The 12,757-nt window shown below is 49.9% G+C and overlaps 1 protein-coding gene across 1 annotated transcript in view; it reads right to left on the reverse strand.

Moving 5' to 3' along the window:
- FRMPD2 (FERM and PDZ domain containing 2) overlaps positions 1-12,757 on the reverse strand; it is an 86,752-nt gene that overhangs the window by 60,429 nt on the left and 13,566 nt on the right. The window contains exons 6-11 of the mRNA XM_047761810.1: positions 12,548-12,635; positions 11,449-11,575; positions 9,230-9,301; positions 6,949-7,123; positions 2,925-3,075; positions 1,882-2,020 (exon numbers count right to left, since the gene is read on the reverse strand). Of these exons, the coding sequence (XP_047617766.1) occupies positions 1,882-2,020; positions 2,925-3,075; positions 6,949-7,123; positions 9,230-9,301; positions 11,449-11,575; positions 12,548-12,635 (752 nt within the window). The remainder of the gene's footprint in view (positions 1-1,881; positions 2,021-2,924; positions 3,076-6,948; positions 7,124-9,229; positions 9,302-11,448; positions 11,576-12,547; positions 12,636-12,757) is intronic.

The following is a 12,757-nucleotide window of genomic DNA, read 5'->3' on the forward strand; positions in this document are numbered from 1 at the left end:
GCAAACAGCATTGGCTATATAATGGGTCTCAGATATACATGACAACCTTCCACCTTTTTTTTTTTGTCTTTTTGCTATTTCTTGGGCCGCTCCCATGGCACATGGAGGTTCCCAGGCTAGGGGTTGAATCGGAGCTGCAGCCACCGGCCTATGCCAGAGCCAGAGCAACGCTGGATCCGAGCCACATCTGCAACCTACACCACAGCTCATGGCAACGCCGGATCGTTAACCCACTGAGCAAGGGCAGGGATTGAACTGCAACCTGATGGTTCCTAGTCGGATTCGTTAACCACTGCACCACGACGGGAACTCCGACCACCTTCCACCTTTACAGAGGCTTTGACCTACTGTTATTTCCATTTTGCAGATGAAAAAGCCAAGACTTGGAGAGATAACGTGCCCAAGAGCACAATGCTACTTACCGAAAGAGAAAGGGTTTGGACCTAGTTCCATCTGACTCCAAAACTCAGACCCATTCCTTTGCTCTATAAAGCCTACTAAGGAACAGCCTAACAGGCCCCTGGAGGCCACCCTCCCCTGACCACTATGAGCCATATACAGGGCTGGACTAGAGACTGATATGCTGGGGCACCCCTGGCTTAGTGCACCCCCCCCCCATTTGCCTGACCTTCCCGTCCCAAGACTGCCCCCTCCAAGGTAGCAGCACAAGGTCCAGAGGCAGCTGGCCTTGGCATGGCTGGGACCGAAGCTCTAGGGCTGGGAAGATAGGAAGGAGTTCCCATGTAATCAATGACTGGCTTAGAGGCTTGTCAAAGGGGCAGGGGAGGGTTACAAGGGCCAGGCCAGCTCTGAGAGACTGTCTGCCTGGGCAGGGGTGATGCCAGCAGGAGAAAGTGAAGTCTTAGGTTCTATGGACTGAAGTGGGAGCAGGAAGTGAGGGTCAGAGGGGTAAGGTGTTGGGAATTGAGCTACATTTTCCTGATGAGCAAGTGGCTGGCTTTCCCAATGCATGACTTTTGCCTACAGTGTCATGCACTCTAGCAGCCCGTACCCCATTCATCCAGCCACTCCTTGGCTCACTAGCTCTCAAGCACCCTTCCTGTGTTAGAGGCACCACTTGGTTGCTGGGGGAACAACAGAACAAAACAGACAACCCCTTTACGCCTCTCTGTGGATTCCATTCTAAGGGAGGGATGGACAATAAGACTGATGAGGAAAATCCATGCTGGGTGGTGACAAATGCTCTGAGGAAAAACACAGCAGTGTGAGGGTATAAAGAGGGACTGAGAAGACTTCCGGACATGGTGGCACCTTCTAAGATGTGTCAGGAGGAAAGAAGGATGATATCGGTGTAGTCTGAAAAGATGTTTTCAAACTAAAGCCTGCAATCCATTAGTGAGCTGTGCAATCAATTTAGTGGTTCATCCCCAGCATTTTAAAGTTAATTAGAATAGAAGAAATACCAGTGTGTATCACATACATAAAAGATGCATCTTATTTCCTACACTTCTTCCTCAGTTCTGTCACATGTACACACGTGTGTGAGTTGGGCTGTAATGTCTGTCATTTTTTGTCATGGGTCATGGTACAAAATATTTGAAAGCCAGGGATGACAGGAACTCAGTAAATTAGTAACTTACTGTTTCTAGGTGGGACCTTAGATTAGAATGATATTTCAATGTATAAATTTGACTTGTTCATCTTTGTATCGCCCAGAGCCTAGCAAAGTTGGATGGCTCTTTGTTGGATGGATGGATGGATGATGGATGGATGGATGGATATGGTCTACCCCAGTCTCAGTGGCAGGTGTTAATACTTCCCAAAGGCTCAGTGTTCACATTTCTAGCAGACTCCCTACCCCTTGTCCCATAACTGCTTCTCCAGTGACCCCACCCAAGGGCCCCAGGTCTCCACCCCGACCTCCTCTGGGTAACTGCCAAACTCAGCCTGCAAGGCGAAGACCCCCAGCTGCAGCAGCATCTCATCACTGCAGTACAGCTTCTCCTCCAGGATGTCTTTCCGAAGCTGCAGGTAAAACTGATGCCTTGTCCAGCTGTGCCTGGGAAAGAGATGCAGGTATAAATGTCACTGAAATGCTGAGGGGAAGGGCGAACACTAGAGCCGGAGGGTTTTCTGAGTCTGGGGAGCAGGACAAGGAGAGAAGACAAGACACAAGTCAAGAGAACCCAGAGGACAATGCCAGTAAGGTCTCCTTCATCTGCTCCATGCCTCCTGTCACTTGTTCAGAGCTACTCTGTGCTAGTCACTTCACACGACACCCATAGAGATGTCTGTTGCTCTGGTTCAAGTGAGAGAAACTGATATTCAGTTAGATGGTGTTTCTAGCAAATGAAGGAATAGAGACAGTGATTCAACCTAAAACCGTGACCCTCTTCTCCAACCCTCATCACTGGGCTGCCAGGGGCAGGGCATGTTGGGGTCAGAGGAGAGAGAACATGACCTTGACTAGGGTATGTTTTGAAACAAAAAGGCATATTCTCATTTTGACCAGAGCCTGTCCCCCAAACTGACTTTCCCCCCTTTTCTGTTGTGTTGGAATCCAATCAACAGCAGCTCCACCAGAGTAAGTGTTGTTATTTATAACCCCCTTTTTTTTTTCTTTTTATGGCCACACCCTCGGCATATAGCAGTTCCCAGGCTGGAGGCAAAAGGGAGCTACAGCTGCTGGCCTATGCCACAGCCACAGCAACACAGGATCCAATCCGTGTCTTCAACCTACACCGCAGCTCACCACAATGCCTGATCCTTGACCCACTGAGCATGGCTGGGGATCAAATCCACATCTTTACAGATATGAGTCTGGTTCGTTACCACTGAGCCACAACGGGAACTCCTATAACACACTTTAGTTTGCAAAGCACTTGCCCACTCATTATCTGTAATGTCAGTCTGGACACTCATAAACGCCTTAAGGAACAAACCAAGAAGTTTGCAGCACTCACTGAAGCAGCCCGTAGTGACTGACAAAGAACTTTATTCTCAGAAAGAGCTTGAAGGTGTTCAGGGAGCTATTCTTCTGGGGCTGCTCACTCCAGCCTTCAGGGGCTATTTTGCACAACCTGGTTTCAGCGTCCAGAAAGAAGAATTCTCTGTCTGAAATGGAAGTAGGGTGTGTTTAGAGGGAAAAGCAAACTAGCAAGCACCACCGCTCATATGCACAGCCCTGGGCTCTGCCCAGAGGGTCAGACAAGAGCCGATCGAGTGCAGGAGAGCACAGGAAGCAAGTCCTCTGGATGCCTAGTGCCACAGGATCTTTGTTGGGTCCATGAGGGGCTGAGAGGAGGAGACGAAGAGGAGAGTGTCAAGGAAGAGAAACTCAGCACCTAGGGGAGAAAATATGATTATTTATCGTACAGAAGATGTCACGTGGTATCTGCCTTCCACCGACCATCTTACAGAGATAAAATTAAAAAAAAGAGAGAGAGAGAGAGATTCTGGAGTTCCTGTCATGGCTCAGTGGTTAGTGAACCCGACTAGCATCCATGAGGACTTGGGTTCGATCCCTGGCCTCACTCAGTGGGTTAAGGATACGGCGTTGGCATGAGCTGTGGTGTAGGTCGCAGACACAGCTCCAATCCCATGTTACTGTGGCTCTGGTGTAGGCCGGCGGCTGCAGCTCTGGGTGCACCCCTAGCCTGGGAACCTCCCTATGCCTTGGATGTGGCCCTAAAAAGACAAAAAAAAAAAAGGGAGAGAGAGAGAGAGATGAGTATTTATTCCATTTCTGCCATGGGCCTAGCACTCTGCTTCAACCAGACCACCCCCAAGTCTCCCCAGTCATTATGTTAGGGACTGAATGTTTATCTCCCCCAAGAATTCATATATTGAAGCCCTATCCCCCAATCCTCGTGATGATATTGGGAGGTGAGGCCTTTGGGAGGGAATTAGAGTTAGATGGGGGAATGTGGGTAGTAAAAAGAGGAAGAGACCGGGGTTGGCTCTCTCTGCCATGTGAGGACACTGAGACAGTAGCTGCCAATAGGCCAGGAGGAGGGCCCTCCCCAAGGACATGACCATGCTCAAAGCCAGATGGTGAGCTTCCAGAACTCTGAGAAATAAATGTCTGCCATGTAAGCCACCCAGTCTGTGGCATTTTGTTAGAGCAGCTCGATAAGACTGAGACAGGGCATAAGCGGAGTCACCTTTGTCTTCTGACCTGAGTGCGGCCAGCTGTAACACTCCACCAACCCAAGCTCAGTACTTCAAATCCAGTTGGGGTTGTCCCCTAGCATCTCTGGGAGGGAAGCTGTCAGCCTGAGCCAATGGCAGCCCCACCTCCACCCCCTGCACCCTTCAAGGCAAAGCTTGAGCCTCACCTCCTGCCCTTGGCCACTCCCCCTGGATGGCTGCAGGTCTGCCCAATTTTTAAACACCTGCTCTGCCCCACACCCTTCTCCATGCTCTGCCCTCTCAGTGCAGAGGCCCTCTTTGTACCAGGTGGCCTGGGCACGGGGGTCATGCCAAGTTTCAAAAGGTAGAGCTTTTAAACAGGTAACCAGCCTTTTCTTCCAAAGGCATCTTTACGCTGGGGAGAGGGAGAGGGAAGGAGGTGTCCAGAGTGGTTCAAATAGATGTCACCACACAGTGCCCAGACCTCTGCCCCCTGTGCCCCCAGCCCTGGCTGCTGAATCTGACTCCCCACTCTGATTCACCTTTCTCCCCAAGGCATGGGCAGGTCCCCATTACAGTTTGGCTGGCAAACCTTCCCAAATGGATTTATATCCAAACCCCAGACTGGCCACTATAGAGTAATTTACCCAGGAGGCCCCAGCTAAGTAGCTCTAGAATGTCCACATGGGAAGGGTCCAGAGAGTGGGCACCTGACCAGGAGGAGAAAGTTGAGGGGAAGCCTTAAGGTTGTCTTCCCAGTTCCTGGTTTTATTAGGATTGCATGTTAGATATAATAAAAATACAATATTTCCTGGTTTTATTAGGTTTTGTTAGGATTGCATGTTAGATATAATAAAAATACAATATTTCCTAAAGATTCTTCAGTTTACTCCTGACCAAAGATTGAGCAAACATCAACAGATCACATCAAAGCATATAATGGCCGATCTTTCCACTTGGGAGAGGGATCTTTTAGAGGTCTGCTGAGAACCATGGGAAGTAAGGATGCCCTCTAACCACCATGGCAAGCTGAGTGATCCTACAATGGTCTCATGAGGGATGGGAGAACAGAGGAACGTGGAGATAATGACACCTAGCAAGGAGGGCTGGTAGAGCCGGGATTTAACCTGAAGACCTATAGGATCTCAGCTCAGCCTCCTTCCCATTCCTCCATATGGAGGTTAAAGAGCTTCAACTACACCAAGGGGATATTTGCAGTGGATGGAAGAGTCCCTAAACAAAAGGGCAGAGGTAGGAAGGTGTAAAAAACCCTTTTTGGGGGATGTTCAGAGTGGATTCTTAACTTAGGCTCCTGGGGTGCGAGTGCTGATTTCTGATTGGTCCTGTTTGGTTAGATGAAGAACATCTTTTTTTTTTTTTGGTCTTTTTCCAGGGCTGCACCCGCAGCATATGGAGATTCCCAGGCTAAGAGTCTAATCGGAGCTATAGCCACCGGCCTATGCCAGAGCCACAGCAACACAGGATCCGAGCCGCGTCTGCAACCTACACCACAGCTCACAGCAACACCGATTCTTAACCCACTGAGTGAGGCCAGGGATCAAACCCGCAACCTCATGGTTTCTAGTCGGATTCGTTAACCACCATGCCATGACAGGAACTCCAAGAACATTTTTAAACATTGTTATTGTGATAAAATACACATAACGTAAAAATCACCATCTTAACCGTAGTTAAGTGTAGAGTTCAACAGTGTTATGTCTATTCACATTGTTGTGCAACCATCACCATCACCCACCTCCAGAACTTCCTCATCTTGCAAAACTGCAGCTCTATATGCATTAAATAATAACTCCCATTTCCTCCTCCTCCCCCCACCCCAGCCCTGGCAACCCCCACTCTACTTTCTGTCCCTCTGAATTTGACTACTCTAGGTACCTCACCTGAGTGGGACCATCTAGTATCTGTCTTCTTGCAACTGGTTTATTTCACTTGGTACCTTGTACTCAAGGTTCATCTATGTTGTAGCATATGTTGGAATGTCCTTTCTTGTTGAGGTTGAATACTATTCCATTATTCATTATTATTACATACATACACATTTTGCTTATCTATTCATCCATCAATAGACACTTGGGTTGCTTACATTTTTTTTTTTTAGCTACTATGAATAATACTGCTATGAACATAAACCTACAAATATCTCTGAGAGACCTTGCTTTCAATTATTTTGGTTAGGAATGTCAACTTGGAAGTAGTGGATCATAGGGTAGATTTGGCTGTAATTTTTTTCTTTTTTTTTTTTTTTGTCTTTTTGGGGCTGCACCCACGGCATACAGAGATTCCTAGGCTAGGGGTTGAATCGGCACTGTAGCTGTTGGCCTGCACCACAGCCACAGCAACACAGGATCCAAGCCACATCTGCAACCTACACCACAGCTCACGGCAACGCTGGATCGTTAACCCACTGAGCAAGGCTGGGGATGGAACCAGCATCCTCATGGATACTAGTTGGGTATGTTAACCACTGAGCCACAACAGGAACTCCTTGGCTGTAATTTTTTTTTTTTTTTTTTGAGGAACTGCCATACAGTTTTTCCACCAAGATGGAAATGTTTCTCATATTTGCTCATCTAACCTCAAAGCACTGAGATTGGGCAGCCAGACCCAGCAAACCACAGAAGCCACAACATCTTACACACACTGTTTCCTCACCATCCTCTGCACTTACTTGACAGTCTGCACATGAGGACTTGACATGCTGGCTAAGGTCAAGGTGTGCAAGGTGAAGCATCCCAGTCTCGAGCAGTCTTGTTAGAAGGAATAGTGCTCAGGTACATAGACACCTGGGTTACTCGAGGTACCAGGTCACCTGTGAGCTACCCGGAAGACACTTACCCTTCATGTAAGCCAAGCCAAAGTAGGTGAGCTCCCGAAGGTTGGCAAAGGATGCGACAGCATTGAAGACGGCTCCTGCTGTCGATGTGATGTCACATTTTACCTCCAGGCACTGCCCACTCAGCAGCACCACGCAGAGGTCTCTGAGAGCCAAATAGGATTTCCCTTTTTTGGTCTGAAAACAAGAACAGTATAAATTGTAACAAAAACTACAAGACCTTCAGTCTTTACCCTGGGCTCCCTTCCATGCTAAGCACTTTATAGGCATCATCTCGCTGAACTGACATACAACCCTAAGACAGAGTACATTTATGATTCCTATTCACCCCATGAGAAACAAGGCTCAGAGATGGTAAGGGATTTGCTCAGAGTTTTACAGTTAGTAAAAGGCAGAACCAGACTCAAATCCATGCTCTCTGCCAGGCTCTGCAGGGACCAGGAAGGCTGGGGCGGCAGGTGTAACAGATGTCTCTCCCCTGCAGGAGTCTTGGCTGCCCCCTTGGGCTCTGCTTCATGAAAGGACTTCCCAGGGCCAGATGGATGAATCGTACACCCCAAGGAGTGTTGGACAACCTGATGCCAAGCCTCCTTTCACAGAGCACAACAGAGAGAACTTGGTGGGCATGGATCCAAGGAAGTGAGAGGGCTTAGGGGATTCCTGGGAACCCAGAAATTGATCAGCAGAGCCACATCTAAAGATGTGGGGCAGTGTCTGCCTTCTGTCTCTTCACCCAGCTCAGATTAATTCCAGAGTCATCTGCCACTGCAGCCCCACTCCAACCACTGTTGCCTTGGCTTAGCTGCCCAGAAGGGCCCATCATTCTGCCACCATGCAAGCTTGTTGCCTGCATCTCTGTACACAGTGCCTTCCACCTGGAATGTTCTTCCCCTCCACCCCCACATGGCAAATTCCCACCAGGTTCCCAGGTCAGGCTCAGGACCTCTTGTCTGTGGCCTGGAAGGTCGAGCCAGCCCCCCTCCTTCTCTGCTCCCATGGCATCTTGTGCTCAGGGCCCCAGTCTCCCTAAGGACAGGGGCTGAATATCCCCTGTGACCTAAGCCTAGCCTGGGGCCTGGCCCAGACCTTCCCAGGATGTCCTCATTAAAGGACTGTCACGGAAGGCATTGCAGGTAACTTTAGTGCCATTGAGACCATGCCCGCCATCACACAATGACCCTCCTACATACTCTGGGAGCCAGTGCAGGTCTGAGATCCTGTGGGAGGGTGCTCTCCCATGATCCTAGGCTGAGCTGACCTATGATCCATGGCACACTCTGAGCCCTCTGGTTCCTGCCCATCCTGCACACCTGTGTCACCTGGGTAGGAAGTATGTTTGAAAGTATGTGTGCAGGCCAGAGAGAAAGAAAGAGGGGGTACGGAAGGTGCTCCGAGGCACCTGCACTTGGGTTAAATGTTCTGCGGTTGCCCTCTTGAAATCTGTGATAATCGTATTTTTGAATGTGTGTTTTCTAAGTGACACACCACGGGAGCATGAACGAGGAGCTTCAGTTCACAGTGGTTCTGCCTCCCCACCTCTGGTTAGGGGTTCTGGCCGCCAAGGCCTCTGTTGCCTGGTGACCCAGGCCCCATCCGGTCTCCCCCTCCCCCTGCCTACCCTGCAACCTCTGCCACCCTCCACCCAGGGCAGCTGCCAGCTCATATTCCACCATCCCTCCCCTCCTCTGCAGAGGGCTGGTTCAGGAAGGGTCCCCCCAGACAGGCACACACTCCCCAGGGTCTCTCTGGATAAGACATGGCAGCAGTTGTCTCTACCCTGGGCCAGCAGCACCAAAGCTCTTTCCTTGGGCTTTGGGAGGGACAAGCCTGCCACTCACCCCCCAGTCCAGGTCCCTTGGGGCAGCAGAGCCAAGGGAAAGAAGATTGACTTTTCCTCCCCAGAAAACAGACAAACACCTACATGCTAGAATACAAGCTCCATGTGAAAAGGACTCTGTTTTGTTCATATCAGAGATCTGGGATCTGGAGGAGTGTCTGGCACCTACTAGGGGCTCCAGCAATATCTCCTGACTAAACAAGGATATGAGAGCTGACCTAGTCTGGAAGGAGGAGCAGGACCTCACCAGAAGTCACTCCTTGTAAAGGGAAAGAGGGATGGTGAAAGAGAGACATAAAGCAAGACTGTGACTTGGCAGGGACTGGCAGGTGTCTGGAGGTGAGAGTGAGCCCCAGGGACCCTCCCAGCCTGAGACCCCAGGGCCTGCCCAGCTGGCCGCTTCCCTCTCCATCTTCCAGCCTTGCCCTGTCTAACCCAGCAGTTACCACAATGGATCCAGGCAGATGCAGGGTCACTGGGGCCTCTCCAGCCAGCAGGGCAAACTCCGGCCTGGAGAACTGAGGAAAGACGCAAGTCACACAAGGTAGAGGAGAAAAGTCACTTTCCATGGGGCTGGGCCCCCAGTTCCAGAACAGGGCTTCCCTGGTGGCCTCACCATTTGCCATCTGCTACCAGGTCTCCTGTCCTCAGAGGCAGCAGGAAGCAGGTTTTATTGAAATGGGGCTGGACTGGGCTGAGGCCCTGGATAGGCTGGGCATCTCAGAGCATCTAAGAGTCGATGTCTTACAAGTGGCTGTAGTTCTGGGGATACTCTATATCTTCAGCTGGGTTTCCACTTCATTCTAAGTTTCATGTTTCCTGCATCATTACATCATCTCTTGTGGGTACCAAAATTATAAAACACATCATAAAGTACAAATATATATTATGTGCAATAAGACTTTTTGAAAACAAAATATTTTTAGGAATTCCCATCATGGGTCAGTGGTTAACAAACCCGACTGAGGATGTGGGTTTGATCCCTGGCCTCGCTCAGTGGGTTAAAGATCCTGTGTTGCTGTGAGTTGTGGTTTAGGTCACAGACACAGCTCAGATCCCATGTTGCTGTGGCTGTAGTGTAGGCTGGCGGCTGCGGCTCTGATTCAACCCTAGCCTGGGAACTTCCATATGCTGAAGGTGCAGCCCTAAACACACACACACACTACACATACAATATTTTTAGATTTCAATGAGATGAAACATTTCCCCAGCTCTGGATGTTGAATCAGTAGCACATAGAGACAGCTATTGTCAATTTCATGACGCTTCATGTTTTTAATCACACTTGTGACCCAGGAAATGCTTCATTATTCAGACGTAGCCATCATCCTGTGGGGTGCATACTCTCAGCCCATTTTGTAGGAAGTCCAGGCTCCAAGAGGTTAAGAACCTCACCCAAATTTAACACCGGTGGATTTACTTCTAATGTGGGCCTTCTAATGTGTCCCCCAAGCATCCCCAGCAGGACTTCTGTCCCAAGAGGCCAAAAGTCCAGCAAGGGAGTGACTTGTGTCCTGAGAGAGTCCCCAGCAGAAGTGTCTTTAGTGAGTGATTCTGAAGTCAAAGAAGATGAACAAGGCCTCCCTGATGCCATGTCTGCCCCTGCCCTAAGTTCCTGAGGACTTGATAATGGCCTTGGAGGGCAGCAGTGGCTGGAGGGGAGTGTGGTGCCCAGGACCACAGGGGAGGAGGCCCTGAGCCTACCCTGGGCTCAGCTCATCTCTAATTTGTTGAACAGCTTTAAGCACATATTTCAGCAACAGACAAACAGACAAAGCCTCTGGAGGCACCTGGGTCAGACATTCCCAAAGGGTTGCTGATGCTCAGACAGAAGGCCTGGCAGAGGCAGCCTCCTCAGTGAACAGCCTGCCCAGGAAGGGCTTGTCACAGATCCAAGGGCACCAATCCCTGAGGTCACTGTGGGCTTTGTGGTTATTAAAGCAATTTTTCAGCTAATGGCAATATGTGCATTGAGGAAAGGGTGCTTTTTTATCTAAACACCGCAAGTGGCTCTGATGGCTGGTGCCAGGACTGTATCTGGAAGAAGGTACATCCCAGGACCACCCCTGACCTCACCCCAGCACAGGCTTAGCAAGCTGGACCCTCAGCGGAGATCAGCCTACCTTCCAGGAGTCAGGGGTCCCCAGAGCCATGAGCTGGGGCCACCTGACCTGGTCCCTCCTGCCAGCCTGGACTTCTAGGCTGGGGCAGGCTGGCCTGGCCACTCACATGTTCAGCTCCTCACACTTGTCCAAACCCTACTGCCCTATGTCAAACCAGCATGGGGCATCTCTCCCCCGACTGTCCCACCCACACATTTGCTCTCATGTATCATCTGTTCAGAAGGCCCCTTCCAAGTATATTCACCTTGTCAGCTCTCTTAGAACCTCCCTTGTCCAGCCACTGCCCCACCCCATTGGCTGTGAACTTCCTGATCGGTGGGACCTGGCATCTTCCATCTTCTGTCCTAAACAGCATCTACAACAAGACCACGCCTTAACACTTATTGCCCTGAACTGCCAAGTTTAGGATTATTTTAGTCCAGTCCATAAATCTCAGCCCAGGGAGGCTGGCCCCCCTGGGGGGACCCTGCCCATTTTCAGCTGCTGTGTCAGCTCCTCACTCACACCTCCCTTGGGAGTGCCCTCCGGTCCCCTTCCCTCACCTTTCCCTTTCTTTGCAGGAAACCCCTTTGAGAAGGAGTTGCCGGCCTTGAGTTTTCCTGGACAGCAGAACCAGAGCTGAGCCGTCGGCCTTCCTGAAGACCTGGGGGAACTTCAACTGGAAGAGCGCTGGCCAGCGGTCAGAGAATGGGAGAAACAATTAACAGTGGAAACAGTTTTCCTCTAGCAAAAGCCCCCATGTGTGTGCTGTGCTCAGCCACAGGGTGTGCCCAGCACTGTCCCTTCACCCACAAGTTATCATAGCCATTTTGCAGATGAGGAAGTTGAGGCCCAGAGAAGTTAGGGCTGCAGAGACACAGGGGGTACTCAGAGGTGCAAGGACATCTCTTCCCCATCCCATGGCCCTGCCTCTGCTCACTGTGCTCAGGAGGCAAGCCCTGGGACCCCAGGAGCAGGCAATGGAGCTGCAGGGGGTTCTGACTTTCCTCCCTAGAGTTGTATATATTGTTCAAAATGTTTTATCTATACACACACACTGTTTATGGAATCAGAAGGGGGAAAAAAAGCTATTTTCATTGGAAAAATAGAAAGTAGAGTTTTAAACAGAGAGAAAAGCCTTGTGAGATGAACTTTGCAGCCTCGCATCAAGGCCCCAGATGTGTATTTGACATCAAGCCCGCCCTTGGCCGAACGGTGGAGGGACAACAAATCAATATGTATGTAAATAAAATTTCAAAATGAAAGTGAGCACAGCCTAAATTCCCAAGTCACAGAATATCAAAAGCTAAATAAATCATTGTTTTTGGCCACTGCATGTGGTAGTGGTTTGTGATGCAGCCTCGTGTGACAATAGATAACCACAACAATAGGAAAGGATGTTGCTCCATAAATGAGCCTAAACTTGGTTCCCAGAGGGGACAAAATGCCCTGACAGCACAGCTGCCACCAGACCCCTCATCACCTTGACTTCCTATCTGCTTAAATATGGATTTTTCACCTGCTAATGGAATAGGGTCAACTTTTTTCTGGAAAAGCAAGAAACTTTTCATTAATAATCAGAAAAAAAAAGAAGCAGGGTCCAGCAGCTCCTACACCAACATCCCACACCAGGTTCACAGCCCTGTACACCTGGCTACTCACCTGTTAACTGAGAGGCTGCAGTGACTCTGTGCTGAGGTGCCCAGTCCCGGCTCCAGGGAGCTCTGGGTCTCTGTGCTTCTCCCTGAAACTAACCAAACAGCATGATGGAGGCACCAGCAGAGGCAAAGGGCATGGTTTTCTTGAATTAAGCAACCTGGGGTGCGGTTATCAGCATTAGGACTTACTAGCTGTGTGACATCGACAAAGTTG

The sequence above is a fragment of the Phacochoerus africanus genome, chromosome 15 (assembly GCF_016906955.1).
Source record: "Phacochoerus africanus isolate WHEZ1 chromosome 15, ROS_Pafr_v1, whole genome shotgun sequence".
In the NCBI taxonomy this organism is placed as follows: Eukaryota; Metazoa; Chordata; class Mammalia; order Artiodactyla; family Suidae; genus Phacochoerus; species Phacochoerus africanus.